This window comes from Odocoileus virginianus, chromosome 8 (genome assembly GCF_023699985.2).
Source record: "Odocoileus virginianus isolate 20LAN1187 ecotype Illinois chromosome 8, Ovbor_1.2, whole genome shotgun sequence".
NCBI classification, from domain to species: domain Eukaryota; kingdom Metazoa; phylum Chordata; class Mammalia; order Artiodactyla; family Cervidae; genus Odocoileus; species Odocoileus virginianus.
The window spans coordinates 76,197,280-76,222,049 of record NC_069681.1 but is presented as its reverse complement, the minus strand read 5'-3'; the positions used below and the strand labels follow the sequence as shown (position 1 = coordinate 76,222,049).

General features: G+C 47.0%; 1 protein-coding gene across 1 annotated transcript; it reads right to left on the bottom strand.

Annotated features, from left to right (window-relative positions):
* Positions 1-5,566: 5,566 nt before the first annotated feature.
* Positions 5,567-22,359, bottom strand: MEDAG (mesenteric estrogen dependent adipogenesis). Its single transcript, XM_070471753.1, has 5 exons — positions 21,986-22,359; positions 11,665-11,774; positions 9,923-10,035; positions 9,199-9,484; positions 5,567-6,760 (listed from the first exon to the last, which is right to left on the bottom strand). The coding sequence occupies exons 1-5, from the start codon at positions 22,261-22,263 to the stop codon at positions 6,636-6,638; spliced, it is 912 nt and encodes a 303-aa protein (XP_070327854.1). The 5' UTR covers positions 22,264-22,359; the 3' UTR covers positions 5,567-6,635.
* Between the last annotated feature and the right edge of the window lie 2,411 nt (positions 22,360-24,770).

The window sequence follows — 24,770 nt, the reverse complement described above, 5'->3', positions numbered from 1 at the left end:
TCCATGGGGTGGAAAGGAGTCAGACATGACTGAGCTACTTTCCCTATCATTACCCATTTAGCGCTTCCCTAGGTGGCGCTAGTGGTAAAGAACGTGACTGCCACTACAGGAGATGCCAAAGCCTTGGGTTCAATCCCTGAGTCAGGAAGACCCCTGGAGAAGGGAATGACTACCCGCTCCAATATTCTGCGTGGAGAAGTCCATGGATGGAGGAGCCTGGAAGGCTACAATCCAGGGATCGCAAAGAGTCGGATGTGACTAAAGTTACTTAGCATGGGTTACCCACTTTGGTTCAAAGAGAAAACAGTAAATATGCATTGGAGACTGCCAGCTCCATGTTTAAAAAGCAATTTATGACAATCCCTTATCCTTTCATGAAGTTATTATAACACAGACCTTAGATAAACATGTTTACATGCAAGTGCTAAAAAAGTTCATTTTTAGCCTAAAAATGAAGTGCTAAACAAGAATTTTCTGAGAGTAGAGTCTCATCCATGTAATGGAATGAATATAACACATTTAGACTCTGAAATTTGTTGCAGTGAATGGTGGGACACACAGACTTCTGTCGATGTTATTAGAAGGAATGCATCTAAATTAAGATTTAGTAGTGGAGTCTAAATTAAGCAAGTAACACCCAATAACAGATTACTGTCTGGAAATAGAGCTCATTAGCATAGTATAATTTAAAAGAGGTACATTTTAAAAATAGAGCAGTGGGTATATAGAATTTTAAAAGTGAATTTTTATTAATATCTTATGTTTGTCTTCTCCTAGGCAAGCTGTGAAATGGGCAAGGGGTGGGATGGGTTGGGTACACGCTGAATTGAGAGGCAGAAGATCTGTCAGCTTTTACCTGGGGGCCTTGGGCATAAAGCAGATACAGCTCCAAGTCTCAGCTTCCTTATCTGTAAAGTGAATATATGAGTATCCACCTCAATGGGCTGTAAAAACGAATAATTCTAACGATACTTTATAAATCGTAAAGCCATACACACCTATGGTATTGCTCTTTTGTCTTATTGCTCTTCTGATCTTCATTCCTTTTTGTAGTCTTTCATTTCTGCTTCAAAATGGATGGTTCTCATAGGTCCATTTCATTGTGAGCAGTACAGTGCTCTTCTTGCCTTTGAATTTGGGTTCCTTGAGGCAACTAGAGACTTCCCTGGTGGCTCAGATGGTAAAGCGTCTGCCAACAATGCGGGAGACCCTGGTTCAAACCCTGGGTCGGGAAGTTCTCCTGGAGAAGGAAATGGTAACTCACTCCAGTATTCTTGCCTGGAAAATCCCATGGACAGAGGAGCCTGATAGGCTACAGTCCATGGGGTCGCAGAGAGTCGGACATGACTGAGCGACTTCAATTTCACTTTCACTTGAGGCAACTCCGTTCAAGGATTAAGTAGAAACATTTCCCTTCTTTCCCTTAGCAGATACTGACTGAGCACCGGAAGTGAGCCATATGATGTATGTTAGAGGCACTAAGGGTTATTACTGGAACTTTGGGGTGGGTGGGTGTGTGGGACACAGTGAAAACAACCTAAAAGGAATTTCCTGAACTGAGCTCACTTGGAGAGTAAGATCAAACCAGTCCATCCTAAAGGAAATCAACCCTGAATATTCATTGGAAGAACTGATGCTGAGGCTGAAGCTCCAATACTTTGGCCACCTGATGGGAAGAGCCAACTCACCGGAAAAGACGCTGATGCTGGGAAAGGTTGAAGGCAGGAGGAGAAGGGGTGACAGAGGATGAGATGGTTGGATGGCATCACTGACTCAGTGGACATGAGTCTGAGCAAACTCCAGGAGACAGTGAAAGACAGGGAAGCCTGGTGTACTGCGGTCCATGGTGTTGCAAAGAGTCAGACACGATTGAATGACTGAACAAGCTTCCAAGGGTGCTCGGAAGGCAACCAGCTGAAGAGGGAGTGGCACCCAAAGACTGAGTGAGGTCCCAGAAGCCAGGAACGGCTTGCATCCTTCAAAACCCCTGAGAACTAGGTGTTGCCTTTCTGTGGAAGATGAGGGGGAGAGCCTAGCAGAAGGCCCAGCAGCCACTCTGGGAAACTTGGGCTCCACCTGAATGCGAGGAGAGTGCACTGAAGTGGATTAGGCAACAGCATGAAGGGTCAGGTCGGCAGTTTAAGTAAATCCTCTTTTCTAGGAGTAAGAGAGGCAAGGTTCCATATCCCCTGCCAAGGTGAGTCAATCACACAGAAACTAAGACATCGAGTCTTCCAATACGCCTTTGAAAGAGTTTTGAATTGATCAAAACCAAATGGGGGCTTCCCAGGTGGTGCTAGTGGTAAAGAACCCACCTGCCAATGCAGGAGACATAAGAGAGGCAGGTTCGTTCCCTGGGTCAGGAAGATCCCCTGGAGAAGGAAATGGCAACCTACTCCAGTATTCTTCCCTAGAGAATCCCACGGACGGAGGATTCTCCGGCCACAGTCCATGCGGTCGCAAAGAGTCAGACACGACTGAAGTGACTTGGCACACACACAAAACCAGTTGAGAGTAGTTGCAGCGAATGGGTTAAAGGTTAATTGGTTATTCCTAATTTAAAGGATTACAATCAATTTCTGTCTGCCACACACACGTACAGAAGAAGCATGAGATGAAGAAGTAAGGACAGGCGTGGGTGGTGGAGGGAGGAGACATCAAGGAAAGAACATTGAATTTTGTCCGTGTAAGAGAAGAGAGTCTAGCGGGGGAAGAGGGAACAGGTCAGGTACAGGGTTATTACCTGAGAGGAGAGAAGAGTAACCAAGTTCATAGGCCAAGGCCAAGGCCAAGGAGCCGCGAGAGAGAACTTGACCCTCCAGGGAGGGTGGATGCGGCCCCAGCCTGGAGGAAGTAGATGTGCCAGGAAGTGGTCCCCAAAAGGAGCATGTCTGTCACGACCTGGGCATCTGGTGAGGACACGGGTTCTGAGTCAGCAAGTCAGGGCAGAGGGTGGGGAGAGGGTAAGAGTCTGCTTTTCTAATAAGACCCGCAGGTGATTCACAACATTTGAGATGGATAGATCTAGAGCCTTGTCCCAGGACCAGCAGTCTTGGCATCACCTGGCAGCTTGTTAGAAACACAGATGCTCAGGCTCCATCCGGATCTCCTAGATCAGGATCTGCAGCCTCACCCTCAAGAGATTCCAGGGCACATTCCATCCTGAGAAGCTCTGCTTCGGTTAACATGAGATGTGAGTTTGGAGTGAGAAGGAGTGGGAAAGAGTTGGTGGGAGACACTGTCGGTGGCTGCTTCCAAAAGCCCAGAAAAGGTCACAGATATTCTTCAGTGATGCCAAGTGCTTTGGGTACCAATATGATGAGTGGGGTTTTTCTGACTTGCTTGTTATATTTGGGCAAAAGACTTCCTGTTACTATGTGGTATGCAATGCTTTTATTTTTATTCAAGTCTCTTCACGTAAAAAAAAAAATTGCCATTTCTCTTTTAGCTGATTGATTACCTTGTAAAACATTTCCTCAACTTCTGTGATGGACTCTGTGTTATTAAGGGCTCTCTAGAGAAACAGAACCAACAGTGTGTGTGTGTACAGAGAGAGACTTAGTTTAAGGAATTGGCTTCCACACCTGTGGGGCCTGGCCATTCCTAAATCTGCAAGTAGGCCAGAGGCCAGAGGCCCAGGATGGCCCAGGGTAGAACAAGGTCCAGGTCTTCCTGAGGTCACCTGGTTCCTGTCTGCCACCAAGAGGGGTTGTGGTTAAGCAATCCAAGAATGACTGCTATCCTTCCATTGAAAAATCCAGAAAAGAAAACCCCATACTAGTCTCTATTAGGACAGTCCAGTTTAACAGGGTAAATTCTAAGCTCTGCTTCTAACTTGCCACTCACCAAACTCACATTTTATTCAAATAAAGCCATACAGCAAGTTCAGACCTTTCATTCTATCAAAACCTTGTCAATCATACATATATGTCACCTTCCTCCTGGGCCATCTCTGTTGTCTCTTGAGTAATTATTCATGCCTTACACTGTTGGTTCTCTCAAGTTTATTCAAGTCATGAGTATCAAGTGTGAACATTCATTTAAAATCTGTTGGAACAGCATTTATCCTTCCAAATGAATGTTCTCTTCTTAAAAGTAATCATTTATTATAATGACACTGCTATTGCTTAAAGCATCTTTGAAATGTGTTAGAAACTCCGTTCAGAAATTGATGCACATTCTTTTGAATTCCTTAAATACAGGTATAACTTTGCTCTTTGAAGACAGACTGAGTACTTGAAACAGAAGACGTTTGAGCTGATAATTAAGGTAGGCAATCGAGTTAGGCAGTGTTATCCTTTGGCCAAAATTCAAACTCTAACCATGAGGTAATAAGAGAAAAACTCCCTCCTTCTGTAGATAGTGTCTGGATTTGCATTCTTTTGGAACAAATTAATAGCTTCCAAGGTGACTCATTCACTGAGAGCTTCCATAATCTGTCACTTGGATAAATCAATCATTACGTATTTATTTTAAAACTAAATCTTACACTTACATGTCATTAATTTTATCACCAAAACTGGATCATAAGCATTTTAGATGCTTTCATTTTTGAATCTGTCCCTGAGCACTGATAACTATTGTTCTTACTAGCTGAGCACCTGTCTGTTACAAGACTGCATGCTCCTTGAAAGCAAGGGCCATGTTTTAGGCACCATTACTCAACAGCACCTCGGCTTCGCTGGTGGCTCAGATGGCAAAGAATCCACCTATAGTGTGGGAGACCTGGGTTCAATTCCTAGGATGGGAAGATCCCCTGGAGGAAGGCATGGAAACCCCCTCCAGTGTTCTTGCCCAGAGAACTCCATGGACAGAGGAGCCTGGCAGGCTACAGTTCATGGGGTCACAAAGAGTCAGACATGACTGAACAACTAACCACACACACATATTTCCTTAGAGGCAGTGGATAAAACTTTGCTAAGTGCATATCGAATGAGCGGATGCACTTGGTTCCGAGTCAACTGATAAAAAATTTTAATGATAAAAAAAACTTTTAGATCTTTAGTCCATTCCTAGAGTGATGACTGATGGCTTTTCAAAAAAAATGGACTTTGTCAATTTTTGTGAATAGAGTTTCTATTCCCCTTGGGAAGCATATACTATTGGATATCCACCTAAGATTTGTGTGCTCTGGTATAAAACTTATTTGATTGTTAATACTCTTCATTTTGCACTGCATTTGAATAATAAACATTTATCATTTTCTGTTATTAAGGAAGATTCCCCTTTTCTGAGATATCAGCATCACTTTTTTCCTCCAAATAATTCATAGACTTGTTATTTAAAAAAGGCTCTTTTTAAAAAAAAATTTTATTTATTTTTGTGTGTGCCCTGCAGTATGTGTGATCCTTGTTCCCTGACCAGAGATCAAACCTGCGCCCCCTGCATTGGAAGCACATAATCTTAACCACTGGACCACTGGGGAAGTCCCCCAAAAGGCTCTTCCTGAGAAAGTAGCTATAAAACCACAATTCTTACTGTAAGTAAGTTACAAGGCCAAACATACCACCTGCATAGCATGATGGAATGGTCACGCATATTGGTCACAAATTTAATCAAGTCTATGTTGAATGCTAAGGAAAAATTTAATTGCACAAATATGGCACATACCATTTCAAATACAAATGAAAGGACAATGGGTGGTGCTATCAAAACGTATCATACAGGAACATTCTTTAAAAGGATAAGAAAATTATACTCGGGACCCATAAATCTTTCTTATTAGAAGCCTATGTAGCAATTCATTCATGCAGATTTTTGTATATAGATAAGATGATTTTTTTTTTCTTTTTGAAGAACGCCACTGTAGCTATGAGATGAAAAATGTATTGATGTGACTACAATGTATTATGGTAATGCATAGCTTTCTTCTATTTTGCTTTTAGTGTTAGGATTGCTAAAAGCTTATAAAATACCCAACTGACATTATGTGCTTTTAATAGAGAGGACACGGCCGCATACATTATCCTTCTCCTGTCACGTTTGGTATCGCATCACCTGGCCTCTTTCTACACAGGCCACTTTGTTAAGAGGGAGGCCAAGGGAGTTCAGATTTCAGGCAGCGGGGGGCAGGGTTACAATCGTACCATCCTGGCCAGTCCTCCATCCAGCCTCACCTCCAGTGTTTGTCCTAAGGTTTCATCCTACCAGCAGGATGAAAAACTGGCTTGACTTCTGGAGAAAGGTCCTGGACTTTTTTGCTCAGCCCGGTTTGCAAGACAATGGCACTGCTAACCTCATACTTGCTGGGTTTAGGTTCAGACAGGGATGTCCCCAAGCAGAGGGCCAAACCTGGAGATAGGAAGCATCTTAGAGCAAAACTTGGGTAAGATGGCTCTGCCTGGGAAGCCCCCAGGATGCCAGGGTATGCCAGGGTATGATGCCTGCTGCTTCCCTCTGGCTCTTTGCAGAAGCATTCAAAGGAGAGGAACCTCCCAGCCGTGGGGCCAAAGCCTCCCATCCTGAAGTCAGCTGCATCAGGCTGCCAAGGCATCGTCCTTGGAAATGCAAGGAAGGGGGCCCTGTCAGAGGAGAGGGTCTGGAGGTACCTGCCTCCCCACTCTCTCACGTCCCCTTAGGCCTCGATGCTGGCACAGGCCTGGGGTGTAGGAGGAACTGTGGAACATCCAACCCAATCAGATAAACGGGTTTGGTGTCTCCTCAGATTCCAGAACGCATGGAAATGGCAATTCCACCACAAGAGGCTCCATCAGAGATGATCTGGGTGACAGATTGCAGTTAAAAACTTCATCTATTGAACCTGAAAAAAAAGTTAAAAGGGCCTGCATTATTACCATCTCTGGAAAACCAAAACCAAAACCCAACAGTACTTAAAACCCACACAACATCCAATGTAACCATTTCAGTGTGAACAGAGAATCCTGGCTTCCCCAGAAAATCTCAAAAGGCAGAAACATGCTACTTGCTGTTCACCAAGATGATGCGAACGGTCACTTGCCTCTCCATGGAATGGGCATGAAGGTACCGTTTCTCACTTAATGACAGAAGGCCCACAGGTGGGGACCAGATGCCAAGGACAAAGGTCAGTTTCTGAGAAGGAGACTCTAACTGATCACCAGGGCAGAGTCAGTGGAGATGCCTGCCTGGCCACTGATGTGTTGTGGCTAGACCACCTGAGGTGCATAATTATGGCTCAGATGAGCCTTGAGGAACCTTCCCTCCCCTGGTCTGGAGTGGAAGGGGGCCCCAGGGCTGGCTCAGAGTAACCTTGCAAGGAAGCATCGCCCAACTTCACACGCCCCTCGGTGTCCCCGGGATAACCAGTGGACGCCCAGACAGCCTGCAGGACAGAGAGTGAGCGATGGTGAAACAGAGAAAGCCTGCCCAGGCTGCCCTGGCCAGTGGGTGAGGCTGGACGGTGTCCAAGGAAGGAGCGGACATCTGGTTTGGGCACAGCCAGGCAAGGTAATCTTCCCCCAAAAGGGTAAGCATATAAGCATTCCCCCTCTTACCACCACCACACATGGCTGCGATGGAACAGAACATAAAGGCATCTTTGTAAGGAACACCCAGACAGACAACAGAAAGCAACATGGAGGGGGAGAGAAGGAGGAGGAGGGAAGGCAGGAGGGAGGGAGAGACACACAGAGACAGAGGGAAGCTGCTTCCAGGCTAAGAAATAACCGGGAGAAGCTTCCCTGGTGGCTCAAATGGTAAACAATCCGCCTGCAAAGCAAGAGACCTGGGTTCGATCCCTGGGTCGGAAGATCCCGGAGAAGGGCATGGCAACCCACTCCAGTATTCTTGCCTGGAGAATTCCACAGACAGAGGAGCCTGGCAGGCTACAGTCTTTGGAGTTGCAGAGTCAGACATGACTAAACAATTAATACACACTTTAAGCATTTTTGCTAGAAACACTGGAAGAAAGCAACTATTATTAAAAACAATTAGTGAAGCATCTGTATTTAAAAAAAAATTTTTTTAACTGCAAGTTCATAGAGACTGGTGGATTTTTTTGGCTTATTTGAGTGTTTTTCTTTGTTTGCAATTAGCTGCAAGAGTCTTGGTTCAAGGAAGTTGCCTTTCAGCACAGACTAGCCTGGGATAGAGGGCAGGCTCAGCAGAAGACAAATCCAGACAAGACTTGACTGGTGTCACTGCCTGAGCCATACCACCTGAAAAGTCTTACCAAATCCTGGGGAGGAGCTACTGCATAGGAACTCCAGAATGCACCAGATATGACCTGCAGTTTGTTAAGTGAAGAATTCTCAAGAGTTATTCTTTAGTGGTCTTAGAAACCCTGGAGAACCTTCCAAATATATTTTTTATAATTTTACTGGTTTTATTTATTTTCTGGCTGTGCTAAGTCTTTGTTGCTGCGTGGGCCTTTCTCTAGTTGTGGCGAGTGCGGGCTACTCTCTAGTTATGATGGGAGGGCTTCTCATTGTAGTGGTTTCTCTTGTTGCAGAGCACAGGTTCAATAATTGTGGCGCAAGGGCTTAGTTGTTCTGAGGCATGTGGGATCTTCCCAGGCCAGGAATGGAGCCTGTGCCTCCTGCATTGGCAGGCAGATTCTTCACCACTGAGCCACCAGGGAAGCCGTCAAACATTTTTAAAGATGGATATCTTGACCACATGTCTTCCTCCCCTAACCAACACATTTCCCTGAATATGCACATCAGGAAAGCATCATTCTTCTTTGTAAAATTATTGTTAAAAATACTTCAATGAGCATTAACATGTATCTATGTTAATAACATATTTTAAAACTATTTTCTGAGTGTGCCGCACAGTGAGACACCTGAGAGAAAAGCTTAAGGAGCTTAAAAGGAAAAGTCACTATATTCTTTTTTAAAAATTTTACTGGAGTGCAGTTGATTTACAGTGTTGTGTTAGTTTACTATATTTCCTTTCAGTAGTAAATGTTTCTCACTTCTTACTTTCTGAAAAATGTGATATTATATTTCCCCTTTATCAAGAGGCCTTTCCTTTTCCATTAATTGATCCTTTTCTCCCATGATATTATTCTACCCTGTAACTATCATTCTGGGGGTACTTGAGAACTTTTTTAAAGGTCATATTTATTTTTTCATTTTTAAAAATTTTCTGGCCCCTCCACGTGGCATGTGGGATCTTAGTCCCCTGATTAGGGACTGAACCTCACTCCCTGCAGTGGAAGTGCAGAATCTTAACCACTGGACCACCAGGGAAGCCCCTACTTGAGAGTTTTTAACATACCTCTAGAAGTTACACTGAATTTTCGATCAGAAAAACTGCTCCTTCGGATTAAAGGTTCACTCATTTTTTCCAGAAATAATTTAATGGTCTCCTTCTTTTCTGGGCTTGTACTTGACAAATTTAGAACTTTTCCATTCACTTTTACAGTGGAATTGCTGAGCCCAAACCAATAGAAGAAATCAAACAATGCATCGGCTTTGAATTCATACGCAAAGCTCAAATCTTCTCCATTAACAACCTTGTTTCCTGGAGGGAAAAAATTCTTTACTGCCTCTTGAAAATCAAACTGAAAGAGAAAGAAGCATTTAATTAATTACATGGATATGACGATAACATTATATTATAGACATACATTACCACACAATTATAGAATTAACAGCTGTCCAAATGTCCAAAATATCACACCCTTTATTTCTCTGACATAATTTTAAATAGTTTCCTTCATTTAAAAACAAACAAACAAATCTTTGCCTTTGCATCAAGTTCCATCAAGTTCAAGGTAAAGACCTTGAACTGCTTGGTCAAACTGATATTTATTCTTACCCCATTTCTCAGAAGTTGCTAGAAATGAAGTTCACTTTATTGGTAGTGATAATGCAGCAATAGACAATGTCAGTCTGGATTCAGTTAAGTGAGAGTTAAGCTCTAGGGACTCCATCCTGGCCTAAAATGCCCAGAGCCCTTCTGTCTGTTGGCAGCCCTGGACTAACACAGGCCAACTCACCTGGAGCCGGTAGCTTTCTCCAATCACTGAGGAAATGACCATGTCCATCCCCTGCTCTATTTGTCTTCTTATCTTGGGATGCCTTGTGTTCACAAGAAATGCGTATGTCCTTTCTAGAAATGAGGAAGCACAAGTGAAAACCAAGGGTGCTCTTGCGACCTAGACCTACTTCTTAGAGAATTGTCGGCTTTCTGGTACCAGCAAGCCAAATGACATCAAGGGCTCAGATGCGCTAACAAGCATTCCTTGTTACACTGTGATCTGTTCCCGGCCCTCCTGCAGAGAAGGGCATCTTGACTTTGAATTATGAAGTGAGCAGGGGATCTGAATGACTCTGAACAAAATGAGCAGAGAATCGGCTCTATGAATCTGAATGAGGATGGGAGTGTTTGAGGAAGTCTCTTTGGAACTTGTAGGCCCATTCTTACTCTCTTGGACTCATTTTTAAGAACATTTTAGGAGTAAGTTTAAGAAATTCTAATGCTATCACAGAACTTATGCTCGTGACTCTCTACATATCACTTTGAGCAGGAGGAAGATGGGCAAATGGAGATATTTTCATATTGGAATTTGAGTTAATTTAGTTGCTATCAGTTTGATTTCCTGGAAGAAACAATAAAGAAATATCTTTGAAATTTGAAGGCCACAGCATGAAACATGAAAGCATCTACAAGCATTTTTTTCCCTTTAAAATTAATTTTTATTGAAGAATAATTGCTTAATAGTGTTATGTTAATTTCTATTGTACCGCAAAGTCAGTCAACTATGCGTATATATATCTTCCCTCTTTTTGGGGATTTCCTTCCCATTTAGGCCACCACAGAGCACTGAGTAGAATTCCCTGGGCTACACAGTAGGTTCCCATTATTTATCTATTTTGCACATAATATCAATAGTGTATATACGTCCATCCCAATCTCCCAATTCACGCCACCCTCCCTTTCCCCGCTTGGGGTCCAGACCAAGCTTTGTAAATACCATTTATTTTCTTTATCCCAGTTGTCTCATCTGTGAGAGATAGAGAGAAAACTAGGATTCTCATCTGTAAGAATCCACCTGCAATGTGGAAGACCTGGGCTCAATCCCTGGGTTGGGAAGATCCCCTGGAGAAGGGAAAGGCTACCCACTCCAGCATTCTGTCCTGGAGAATTCCATAGACGGTACAGTCCATGGAGCCGCAGAGTTGGACACGACTGAGCAAATTTCACTATCACTATCTTACCTGTAAAATGGGGATGGTATAAGTACCACGGAGGCAGGATGACCAGGCATCCCAGTTATGCCTGAGTCAGTTCTAGTTCATACCTCTGTCCCAGCATAATTATTACAGTTCCTGTTTTCAGGTTCAAAAATGTTCTCCTTTGGATGACATGCCCCACAGGGTTGTTGCCCAATTATTGACATTAGCTCATTCCTCACAGGAGTGTTTGATATGGGGTAGACAGTATGATATATCATCATCATCATCACTCTAGTCATTTTTGCAACCCCATGCAGGCTCAGAGATCACTTCCTGCCAAGACAGGAAGTATGAAAGAAAACTCAGAGGCAGATAACTTCTGCCGCAGGGTGATTTACAGGTTTGCTCTGCAGGCCTCTGCTGATGGCCTAACCCATCAAGCTTCCAGCCTAGCACAAGCTGACACCCTCTCTGCTTTCTCCACATCCAATTTCTGCCTCATCAACAGGCCACAGTCCACAGCCCAGAAAGGTAGAACCAAACCCAAACTTTATACACCTACCTTTCGAGGAGTCCTTTTTCGTCTGTACATGAACAAAGAAGAGCATTGGTTTGCTCAATATAGTTTCCCTGTAGTCTTTATAATCGCAGTAGTTTGTCAGTTCCACATATCTGTGAAAAAAGCAGAGATGATTACAAATGCTATGTAGCCTCCCGCTGAAGTCAGGACAGGCATGTACTGGACACACACCTGCTATATCCACAGACTCTCCAAGGGAAGTCCTCTAAAGTGTATTCTTCGGGAGGCAGCCATATCTTGTATCAAATAAGTAATTCCCCCTCCCCTGGTTGACTGACAGATCAACATGCCACCCAAAGGTGGCCTGGGCCTGGGGGTGCCTGGCACCAGCACTCAGCTCTCAGGGGCAGCCTTTACCAGATGATGACCACTACCATCTGTTTGGGCTGTAAGATAGCAGTGTGTGTGTGTGTGTATGCGCGCGTGTGCGTGCTCAGTTGTGTCCGACTCTCTGTGACCCTGTGGACTGTAGCCCACCAGTCTTCTCTGTCTATGGGATTTTCCAGGCAAAAATACCAGAGTGGGTTGCCATGCCCTTCTCCCGGGTATCTTCCCAATCCAAGGATCAAACCCTCATCTCTTGCATTGGCAGTTGGATTCTTTACCACTAGCTACCTGGGAAGCCCCTAAGATAGCACTACCAGAGCACTGGTATCCCTGGATTGAGAATGAATTATACTTAAGTAAGTAGACTTCTCAAGGTCTTCTCCAGTGTAGTCATCCTGACGGATGGATCTGAAATTTTCCTTTCATTTTCTTCCTCTCTTCCCTTTTCTAATCCTGAGATAAACCCAGCCCCCTCCAGAGATGCAATATTCACATGAACTACTTCACATCTCCCCCGATTGTGAGCCTGTACAGTTTTAAAAAACTAATGTATGATTTCTGCCCAGGGCCCTATTCAACTTAGCCTCCTTGGTCTTGATTCATTATTCCATCCCAGGAAGATCTTTTTGCTTTTTGACTGTGTCTTCCAGCATGTCAGTTTCCTCTCCCTATTCTACACATTTTCCAAGCTGCCTTTCTGTGTCTCTACCTGCATTGTTGATTTAAAAGAAGATGCAAATTGGCTTCTTTCAAGAAGATGGCTAATTTTCTAACCAAACCCAAGTTCAGAAGCAGCTTGGACATAGGTTGGCTGAGAGGTACCCAGCGGGCTGGGGGATGCGTCTGCCCTGGGCCCTCTTCAAGACAGAGCGGCCTCCCCACTGATGGGCATCACTGTGAGGTCTGCATGGGGTGAATGGGGGCTTTTGTTATAGTGCTCTGTGTTGGCTTCTAGTCTCAGGCAGAGACCGCTCTTGCATTTCTGGCTTGTGGTCCTTCCAGAACCTGACCTGAAAAATCACAGCCTTGGGGACCGCCTGCAGCTGGGGGGCTCTGGTCACACAATCCGCAGCCTCCTTCTTCATCAACCCATTTAGAGGGGCCGGAGCTGGAGACCCAGACCGAAGGCTGGGTCAAGAGCAGTGGGAGAATTTCTCTACCCCCCGAGTCAGGAAAACACAGCTTCCTCTCGTCTGCCTCCAACTCCGTCTCGTAGAAATCTGTGTCATCATCTTTTTCTTCTGGGGTTGTCAGATCTGACATTGAGAGCTTTTAAAACCTGACCCCCAATGGAGCACCTGAAATGCTTCCTGCCTTCTATTTCACCAGGCTTTTAATGCGGCCTCCACCTCCCAACCCTGGGCATGGGGTGGGAGGGTGGTGGTGGTTAGGGGGCTGCTCCCGCGATGGGTGAGGGGGACACAGGCTGGTGCATCCAGGCAATGAGGGGGGGGCTGGTGTCCCTGTTCAGGGGTGCGGGTGTGAGGGGGCAGGAGTTGGGGAGAGGAGGGTTGGGGTGGAGAAGGGGGGAGCCACGGAATAGACCGGGTGAGATAACACAGATGCAGACTGGGATCTGCATGGCTCTTCCTCCGCGCCTCCCCCACCCCCACCCTCCCTGGGCAGAACAGGGTGGGGTGAGCATGGGCTGAGCGGGTCCCTGAAGGGTAGTGTCACCGTTCTATGTCCCAGCTGACCAACTGCCAAAAGGTCCTGGAGAAAGGAAGCAAAGGAGAAGGGAGGAGGACGGGAATGACCCTTTGCTGGGCTCCTGCACTCTCATTCACTCATCCACTAAGCCTGGGTGCTGACCTGTGCCTTATGCAGCTGAGGCGCTCAGGGCCCAGGAAGTGGGGGTGGGGTCGCAGGGCAGCAGTCCCGGGGTCCCCCTGTGCTCCCCACCCCCTCTGCCATCCATCTATTCGGCTGCCTAGAACCGAACACAGGCAGGTGGGAGTGACCAGGGAAGCAGGTGAGGAGAGGCCAGCCGGTGAGGTCTGTGATTTCAGGGGGTGTGAGACAGGGCAGATGGAGAAAAGAGGAGCAAGAGCTTATAGCAGAAGAAGCAAAGACCCAAGTCTGATTGGTGTAAATGTCAGAGAGACACATGCATGATGCTGGGCCGGGAGTACCACCTGTGATCCATCCAAAGCAATTTTCACACTCTCCCCAACTTGATTATCGTGGAGTGAATTCATGGTCACTTAAACACTTAATATTTCCCTCAAGGTGATTCCTCTGCTCTCAACAGCCACGGTCTTACAGTCACTCTCTAGGGCGTGCGTGCATGTGTGTAATACATTCAGAAAGCCTGCAGTTTGGACTACTCAAATGACTTGCCTCTGCCTACAAACTCGACTGATGTCTCATTGGAGGTATAGCTGGCAGGGAAAAGATAAAAATCTCAACTTGGAAACAATCACTGGCTGGAAAAATAATTGGTTTCCCCCAGAATTCGGCAGAAGAGGCTTTTTCTGAATGCTACTAGCCCTGATCAAAGACAAGGGACTTGGGGGGTGGGGGGGTAGTTCTGGAGAGTCACATGTTGAGTTAAATGCATAACCTAAACATGAGTCACTTCTTCTGGAGCCTGAATTTCATAAGATATCCTGAATAATAAGATGACGCTCGACATCATTTAATCTTCCTTTGATGATTTAGAGGCACTTTTAGGATCTTACCCGGGCTGTCAACAGCATCACAGAGCAGTGCCAGTTATCACTGTACCACAGATGTGAGGAAATGCTGCTCACACAAGAGCTCTGATAACAGAATTTACAGACAAGATTGTGGCAAGATCCCTGCTTAACGCTCTATTGAAACCAGGTCGCAAAGAAGCAATATCCCCTTATGTTCATCCATTCCCAACCTCCCAGATATGGTCCAATTGTTAAACACTTCAGAATCACAGTGGAATAAATAAATGGGAACATCGCTTTTGAATTCAGACAGACGCACAGACACTGCCCTTCAGAGGCCCGCTGGTACAAAGTTTGGATATGCAAGTCACTGAGATACAAAAAAGACTGAGGACCTAACTGTTAAACCTCACAGGTCTTCAAGTACCTGACATTCAACTACCAGTTTTAAGATGAGCCTGACTAGACTACCTTAGTCTGATGAGACTAGCTATCTCATCTTTCATTATGCATATTTCTGAGCTGCTAATGCAGATATTGCTCCTGTGTCCTGGATATTTATTATATTTGCTGAAGTTATCCCTAGGGAAGAGAAGCAAACAGTTGAAGAGAGCTGCTTTTATTTTTTTTTGAGAGCTGCTTTAAACTCTGATTTCTTCAGTGCTTTTATTCTGGCCCCAGAATGCTCCTAGGTCGGAACTTTCTACACCTGGCTTTTATCAAGGGATTGAAAGGCAGAACACTGTGATGCGAAAGCATGGTGGTGGTGGTGGTTTAGTCACTAAGTCGTGTCCGACTCTTGCGATCCTGTGGACTGTAGCCTGCCAGGCTCCTCTGTCCATGGGTTCTCTAGGCAAGAATACCGTGGGTTGCCATTTCCTTCTCCAGGGGATCCTCCCAACCCAGGGGTTGAACCCAGGTTTCCTGCATTGCAGGCAAATTCTTTACCAACTGAGCTATGAGGGAAGCCCCAGTGGAAAGCATAGTGATTCAGAATAAGATTTAATTTGCATCCTGATTGACTGGCTGTGTGAACTCAGTTCCAGAGCCACAGTTCATCTTGACCTTCAGTGAGTTACTTAACCCATCTGATCCGGTCCCCTCATCAATAAAAGGGATATAACAGAATCACCTTCCATTCGATGATGTAATGTGCCCATAACATAGACATACAGATGTGGGCTCATAGTAGATGATCAACAAACATTATTAGTGTCTTCAATTCTGGCCAACTCCGCTGGCCCGTGGGTGAAATTCTGTAAGCTTCTGACACACAGCCAGGGTTGTGTTCATTCGAGTTACCAGGAAAAGAGGACTATATAAGTATCTGAAAAATAAATGAGTAAGAATTTCTCCTCCCTCAATCCAATTTCTTTACTCATCTTTTTAGTTTGGAATGTTAAAGGGAACAATTTAATGAAGGCAGTATCTGAAAGAACCAAGAAAGAACATTGAATTTTTGCTTCTAGCAAATTAAGAGTGGCTGAAAGATTCCCCACCCCAAAGATACCTATTCTTCTCCAGTTTCCTTCAGATTTTACATCATCTTGGAATGATTCAAAAGTCACTCCAAAGTTTCTGGCCCCTGACAATTTAAACTGGCTTCCCTCGTGACTCAGCAGTAAAGAATCCGCCTGTTAATGTAGGAGACTTGGATTCAACCCCTGGGTCGGGAAGATCCGCTGGAAAAGAAAACGGCAAACCACTCCAGTGTTCTTGCCTGGTGAATCCCATGGACAGGGGAGCCTGGTGGGCTACAGTCCATGGGGTCACAAGGATTTGGACACAACTTAGCAACTAAACAACAACTGACAATTTAATACTCAAAGACAAATAGAAATTGAAACACATGGCTCACATCTGTGTGTGTGTTCATTTCTAAAATATGTAGGGAGGAATAGAGAAAAAGAGGAATATATGGAATAGTCCTTGTGTAAAAGGCCCAGAAATTGCTAATAGCTTCCACAATTCTTCGCTAAGAATTTACTAAGCAAAAGCTTACAAGGATATTCTTTTCAGTATCAACTTGTTAGTTTTATGCAAAACCTCCCCTACACACTCAAAACAGTTCCTTTGGTTCATCATCTCACCTTCTTCTTCTGCCCAACTCTTGTGAAATAAACAAAAATTTCAGATTCATCATTCTAATGTCTGTGGCTCTAATCATTGATATGCATGTTCAGTCATTCATTTCTGCAATAAACATTGACTAAGCAAATATTAGGACAAACCTAGACAGTGTGTTAAAAAGCAAAGACATCATTTTGACAATAAAGGTCCCTATAGTCAAGGCTATGGTCTTTCCAGTAGTCATGTACAGATATGAGAACTGGACAGTAAAGAAGGCAGAGTGCTGAAGAATTGATGTTTCTGAACTGTGGTGTTGGAGAAGACTCTTCAGAGTCCTTTGGATAGCAAGGAGATTAAACCAGTCAGTCTTAAAGGAAATCAACCCTGAATACTCTTTGGAAGGACTGATCCTGAGGCTGAAGCTCCAATACTTTGGCCACCTGATGCAAAGAGCTAACTCACTGGAAAAGATCCTGATGCTGGGGAAGATTGACAGCAGAAGGAGAAGAGGGCAACAGAGGATGAGATGGTTGGATGGCATCACCAATTCAATGAACATGAGTTTGAGCAAACTCCAGGAGACGGTGAGGGACAGTGAAGCCTGGTGTACTGCAGTCCACAGGAGTCGGACACAACTTGGTTACTGAACCACAAAGCACCTACTATGCGCTTGGCACTGGGGCCCTAACAAAGAAAATAGTCTTGCTTTCTAGAAGCATACAGAAGCCCTTAGGAGAGGACTAAGAAAACATACCATTTCAATATGAAAGGATTCACAACTAAGACCTCATTGCTTATAGTCTGATTATTAGACTTACAGCACTGACATCACAGGGGAGCTTGTAAAACTGCAAAATTCTGGGTCCCTCTTCAGTTGTATCTGATCTGAAATCTGTGTTTTAACAAGCTCCTTGGGAGACTTGCAAGCTTATTAAAAGTTTGAGAAGCACTGGCCTAGGACACAATCCCTGTTACTCAGAGGCTTACAAACTAGTTAATCATTCAAACACACAGAGACCAGAGGAATGCACAGTGCTCGGCTTCCTTGTGTCCACAGGGCTATGTCCTAGCAATGTAAATAGGAAGAAGCAAAGCCAAGAGGCCTGGAGTTAGAACCATTTACTGAGCTGAGTCAGGTGTAGCAGAAGGGTTGTTCTGTCAGGCCAAATAGACTGCCAATGGGTGGGCAGAAGGAGGAGACGGGGGCCCGGGTGGGGGCAGGGAATCATGGCTTAGCTAAGCCTTGGGGACTGTGGGTAGCTGCATCCAGGCCTACAGGTGTGTGTTTGCAAGGACTGGAGTGTGGCTGGAAGGACAAAGCCAAGCTCCCGAGGAAGAAAGCATCAGTGGCTCGTGGGTTTTGTTATTTTAATTGCATCCAGTCTTAAAAAGTATTGCAGCATGCATACTCTTAGTTGAGGCACATGGGATCTAGTTCCCTGACCAGGGATTGAACCCAGGCCCCCTGCATTGGGAGCTCAGAGTCTTAGTTACTGGACCACCAGGGAAGTTCTGTGGCTCACGGCTTTTGAATCACCCCATCTGGGTTTGATTTCTGCCTCTGTGACTTCAGCAAGTATTTTAACCTTGTTGAGGTGCATATTCTCACCTATAAAATCTGGCTGACAAGAGGTGCCCCATGAGGAAGCTGAAAGGTTAAATAGCATGTGAAGCATTTGGCGTTGGGGCTGCTTGATGAGAACAAAAGCTGACATTGGTCTTGTGATGAAGATGAGCCACTGACTATCTTGAGGACTTAACAGATTTTAATTTTGAACAACTTATAAAGTTGTTGGCATTATTATTCCCAGTTTACAGCTGAGGAGACTGAGTCACAGAGATGAAGTAACTTTCCCCAGTCACTCAGCTAGTAAGCTGTGGGACTAGGGTACAAACCAAGGCAGCCTGGTCTCAGCACTCATGCTTGTCCACACTTTATTGTTCAGCCGTTCAGTTGTGTCTGACTCTTTGTGACACCATGGGCTGCACCACGCCAGGCTTCCCTCTCCTTCACTGTCTCCTAGAGTTTGTTCAAACTCACATCCACTGAGTCAGTGATGCCATCCAACCATCTCGTCTTCTATCACCCCCTTCTCCTCCCGCCTTCAATCTTTCCCAGCATCAGGGTCTTTTCTTTGCATCAGGTGTCCACACTTAACCCTGAATGGAATTCCATAAAAATCACAGTTCAGCACATGAGAGGTTATTACTTCATCAATATCACTATGCATTCTGTTTAAGGGGCTGCTATCCTGGGCAGGTCATTAAATCCAAGGCTCAGACCTAGGCCAGAGCAGAGGATTGGTTGTGTCAGAAGCCCACTGAGCACAACAGTAAGGGTGGCCAGGCTCCATGCAGGGATGCTTCTGAGAAGCAGGACTGGGCCGCAGATAGGGCCCAGGCACCTCCCACCCACCAAGGACGGAACTGACGCTCCCCCCAGTGACAATCTAAGTATGATCCAACCCTGACGCATCCTCCCCTGAGTCTTTACCCCCATGTGTCTCCTCCCCGCCTCCCCTGCACTTCCTGCCCCAGGAGGCTCACCTCAAGGGGCTGAGACCATCACCCAGCTAAGAGATGCTCAGATCTGAGCAGAAGCAGGTCACAGTGCTACTTCCAGTGACTTCCTTCAAACCACTGGATTTTCTTTCTCTCTTAGGCTGATTATATGTGTACTGGCTGATGTAATCCCAGTCATTTATTTGAGGTTCAGGAAATCTATGAGCGTGCCGCTGTGTCCTAGAGGAAGCCAGAATTATTCCAGGTTGGAAGCAACTAGCTGACAGCCTGGGCTGTAGTTAGACAACTCTGCAGAGAGGCCCTGACCCTGCAGTTCACCGGCATCTCACCCGGGGAAATTGCTTAATCTCCCTGAGTCCTAATTTTCTCATCTGTAAAAATGGCAAACAAACAATGGCACCAACTTTGCCAGCTTCTGTGAGACAACAGCTGTGAAATACTTTGCACCAATGCTGAGACTCAGGTAAACATTAAAGAAAAATGTATTTGCTTTTTTTCCAAGCAGCCTCTTACATGCTAGAGGACCGCTGAAAACAAGGGATTAGAGCTCCTCTTTGTCAAATGTTGGCCATTACATCCCACTAACAGGCTGCATTACAAGAAAAAAGGGAAAGGTGTGTGTATGTGTGTGTGATAGTTAATGGTAATTTACACCTGGTACCCTGAGCAAATTTCATTTGTAACATGGGCGGCAATTCTGAGCTTGAATCTGGGATCTTTAGAAGTGTGCCAGAACTTACTGGGAAAGAGTAAATCATGCAAATTCCTCTTCAGTTAAGTTGGCTAGAAATCACCGAAGGAAAGAAGGAAGAAAGGAAGAAGTGAAGGATAGCTCAAGAGCAACTATTTTGAGACAGGAAGCTGCATCTATCTTCAGACCAAAGACAACTGGGTAAATCTGTGCCAGTTTGAGAAGCAGCAACTTCAGATACCTGAATTTTGACTGTGCCTCTCACTCCTGATCCGTGAGGGGAAAACCTCTCACTGCTATCCACAACTGTCTTCCCCTTCTTTCTAGAAGGCTCCCTCTGTTCAGACCAGGTTTCCCTTCCAATCCTGAAAGAGGACTGCACACCCACCTGCCACAGTCTGTCCCCCAAGAGGAAGGCAGGTTGTTCCACCTCTCGAATTATTCTCAGGTGCACCTTGCCATTCCCACGTACAAAAGCCCTCACGCTAGGAGGTAGCGTGGCCAAGCGGTCTAAAAGCCCGCACGCTATTGCTTAGCCCATAAGAACCTTGTATTTGCTGATTCTTCTTTGCACCCTGGTCTCTGTCACCTTGTTATTGTTTATTCTGGACTCCAAACTGCTGGGGGAACCACTGCTGTTTAATTTTCCCTTATGGAGGAGGTGTTCAAAGCAAGAGTTAAACAACCAGACTTCAAAACCAGTTCAAGTTTTGCAGCGCTGTTGGTTGAGATCAGGGGAGCCAGGACTGCCTGGCTAACCTGCAGGACCTAACCTGCAGCCTCAATTAACTCTGGACATTTTTATTTTTCATACTCTGTTCTCAAATATAATGCTTATCTTCTTTTTAAAATCTCTGCAAATTTGATTTCTAGCTCAGTTCCTACCACCATCCCCTGCTTATGGCTTGGAATTTTCAATTCACTCAGAAAGGGAGAGATTTTTGCTGGGGAATCCTGTATCAGGCGCTCAGTGAAAGCCCTCACTATCTTTTGAGTGGAAAAGCAAGGTGTTCCCCAGCAGCTTTGAAGAAAGCATTTTAAATATCTCCTTTGGTTTGCTTGCCCCTCTTGACTTATCCCACCCATAGGGTGCCCAGGGCTGCTGTCTCTCCCAGGAGCAAAGCCTTTCTAGCTTAATAGCTGTCTGCTCACTCATCTCAGAATCAACCTGTCCCGCTTCCTGATACCCAGCTCCATAGCACAAACGCAAGCTCCCCACCCCGCAGGTGACCTCTGGAGGGACCGGGTGACCTCTGGAAGCAACAGACCCCAGCAGAACCCAGGGTGAAGCTCCCTGCTCCTTTGCCCTCCCAAAGCCCGCCTCAGATGGGCTTCAATCCTGCTGCCTTCAAGTCCCCTAGGAAGAGCTCCAGGCACTTTTCCACCGCACTTAAACATTCTGTGACCCTCCATCAAGTTGTTTTGGCCCCAGCTCTGCTCCCGGAAGCCACACTCACTGCACACGTCTTCCCAGAACAAACCTGCCCACTCGACAGCCCACATGGCCCCAGGGTTGGACTTCACGGGCTTTTGTTCTTACCAGACACGATTTATTAATTTTTTTTTTGAAAAGGCAGTGAGGCTAAAGATGGGGAACTGTAAACTTCTGCTTGCTCTCACCGGGTCTCCTCTCTAGCTGATAGCACAGAAGAAAGAACCTCTCCCCGCCCCTCCTCCCCCAGGCTAAAGCCAGGGTGTGAGTCTCCGCTTAGCAAGGGTGTGCCCCCAGTTTGAACTCATTTGACCCGGTTAAGGAGCCAGAAAATAAGAATCATCAGCCAGTTCCGCGCTCCCCTCCCTGCCCACCCCCCACCCTCCTCACGGGCGGCTTGGACAGCTGTGAAATGTCGGTGCAAAGAGCAGAAAAAGCCAGGGCAGGGGGAGCTCCGCACCTCTGGGTGATGTTAGCAATGAGAAAAATCTAGAAGTGTGATGGGGGTGGGGAGGGTCCAGGCTGGATCTCTGGAAGCGAGGCATGGGGATGGGGGTGGGCAGCGTGGAGGCCTCGGCGGGAACCAGGCGGCGGGCCGGGGCGCGCGGCGAGGCCACCCACCTCTTCATGTAGCTGCTCAGGCTGTAGAGCTGCCCGTCGAGGCGCACGAACCCGTCTCCGAAGACGTTGAAGCCCCCGCGCGCGGCGGCGGGCTCCGCGGGCGCGGGCACCACGAGCTGGTCGCCGCGCAGCTGGAACGCGCCGGGCTGCAGCCGCAGCAGCTGGCCCAGGGGCAGCAGGGCCAGCTCGCAGTCGCACGTCCACAGGCTGCGCAGCTCCCCCGACGAGATGGACGTCAGGCTCGGCCTGGCCGCGGGCGCGCTCTCCAGCCCCGCCATGGCCGGGCTTCGCTGTTGATGGCCCCCGGGGAGGCGCCGGCGCCCCGACTTGGTCCGCCCGGGACCCCTGGACGCCGCTCAGGTCCCCGCCGGCGAGGAGCGCAGAGCTGCGGCCACCGCGCCGAGAAAACGGCCCCGGCGCCGCGCGGCCCTTTTATCCCGCGCCGAGCCCCTCCCGGCCCTCGGGCACGACCCCAGACGCTCCGGGCGGGCGTATTACAGCATCTCAGGACTTGGCACGCTCCCGCCCGGCCGCGCCCGTTCGCGGCCAAGGGTTTACTCATCTCCCTGGGGTCCGCCGCTCCACGCCTGGGGCTGGGCCTGCCCCTGCCTGGACACCGTGGGGGGTGGGACACACACTGCCAGGGGACACTGGCGCGAGGACAGTGCCAGGACGCAGGGAAGCGTCCATCGAGGGTGCTGGGTCAGGCCCGAGGTGGGAGCCAGGGCGCGCAGGCAGCCCGAGGCACCACATGTCCGCGCACGGGTTGAAGCGAGGCATGCATCCCTTTCCGCGGCTCCCCACCTGGGGCCCTGGGCCGTGGGGCAGCACCGGATCTCCGATCCCTACTCCCATGCCCCGCCCCCAAGCAGGAGTCAGATGCCAATCACCGTCTCCTGTCCTTGCTTTGTTTTTTTCCTTCTAGATTATTCCGTGAATCTCCCCTGCTCAGCCTCTCCTTCGCCTGGATTCCCTTCCATGTGGAAATCCCACTGGTCATCGTGTCATTTTCCCGCAGTGGCTTTGTGAATCCCCTGTGGATTTCATCACTTCGTTCTGCTTGCCTCTCTGGCACGGCAGACCACGGGGGAGTGTCCAGAGCGGGGGTGAGGGTGGGGAACCGAAGGGACCCAGGGGTCCTCTCCTCCCCTGCCTCCCCTCGAGTCCTGGAACACCTCCGTGTGTTCAGTCTGGAGATATTTGAGAGTTAGATGTGGCTCGTTTTGTACAAGGCATGAAAGGAGGGCTTTCCCATTCAGTTTAATCGAACAACTATTTCCAAAACATCTACTAGGGGACAGGCAGAGAGCTAAATTCTGAGAAAAGTAGAATGAATAAACATAAGCCCTGCCCTTGGCTAGCCTGTGCGTATCTTTCAGTCGAATCCGACTCTTTGGAACCCTGTGGACTGTAGTCCGCCAGGCTCCTCTGTCCATGGGCTTCTCCAGGCAAGAATACTGGAGTGGGTTGCCATTTCCTTCTCCAGGGGATCTTCTGGACCCAGGGATCGAACCCTAGTCTCTTATGTCTCCTGCATTGGCAGGCAGGTTCTTTACCACGAGCCTCAACTTACTGTCTAATAAGAGAGGTGGACAAGCAAGCATTCCAGCGATTCTACCACACTGAATGAAAATCTCTGTTGAGGATAAACCTGAATTTATGGGAGGAGAGAGTCCAGTCTAGCGCTGAGATGCTGGGCAGACTTCCTCAAGTACTGTAATTTAGGACTGACTCAACCATTTCCCGAAGTTTGAGTAGAACTTAGAGAATATCTTTAACTCGTCTTTGTGTGCCCCCACCAGGACCCTGCGTAGGTTTAATCATGTGAAATGAGGTCTTTCTGTCACATCTCATTGGATCTCAGAATATAAAGAAGCTCCATTCACTCCTTCCTCCAGACAAGAGTCCCTTTGCCCCAGCATCTGTCTTTATGGCTGTGTCTTCCTGAGCAAATCTAATTTGTCCAGCGGGCATTGATACCGAATCAGTCTTCTGCAGGAGGAAGAAGGCGTCTGCCTGGGAAACAAGCCCCTGAGGCCGTTCTTTCACAGGGTGAGCCTGGGGGTCACTGCACAGGAGGTGGGTGTGGAGGAGGCTGAGGCTGTAGGAGAGACCCAGAGCCTGGGGCTGTGTTCACAATCACGGAGGTGGCACCAGGAGTAGACCCAGCACTCCCCACTCAGGTGTTCATTCATTCTCACCCCAAACACTGCTGTGGTTACTGCTGCCCACCAGGCACAAAAAAAAAAAAAAAAAAAGGACTTGATGAAGGTGAGAGCTAAACTAGATGCATGGATCAAGGATGAGGGCAAGATCAAGAGAGGGCTTGATTCTACCTGGCAGGTCCCAGGAAGGGTTCTCAGAGGAGGTGACCAAAGGGCTGGACTCTGAATACAGGATCAGAGCATCATCAATAAGAAGTTAGGAGATCCTGGGCCAACCCTATGCAAAGGAGAAATTAGGGGAAGAGTAGAAAATTGTGTGACCAAAGAAGGTGACACCTATTTAGGGTGCTTTTTTGTTATTCAGTTGTTAAGTTGTGTCTGACTTTTTGTGACCCCATGGACTGTAGCCCACCCAGCTCCTCCGTCCATGGGGATTTCCAGGCAAGAATACTGGAGAGGGTTGCCATTTTCTCCTCCAGGATTTAGGGTGAGAAGGTGAGTTTTGTAAGAGATGAGACCAGAAAGGGAAGGTGGAGCCAGACAGCGATAGGTTGTCTGAATTGTCTAAGAATTAGGATTCTTAGGGAACTGAGGAGCCTTTGAGTGCTTTGAAGGAGGGA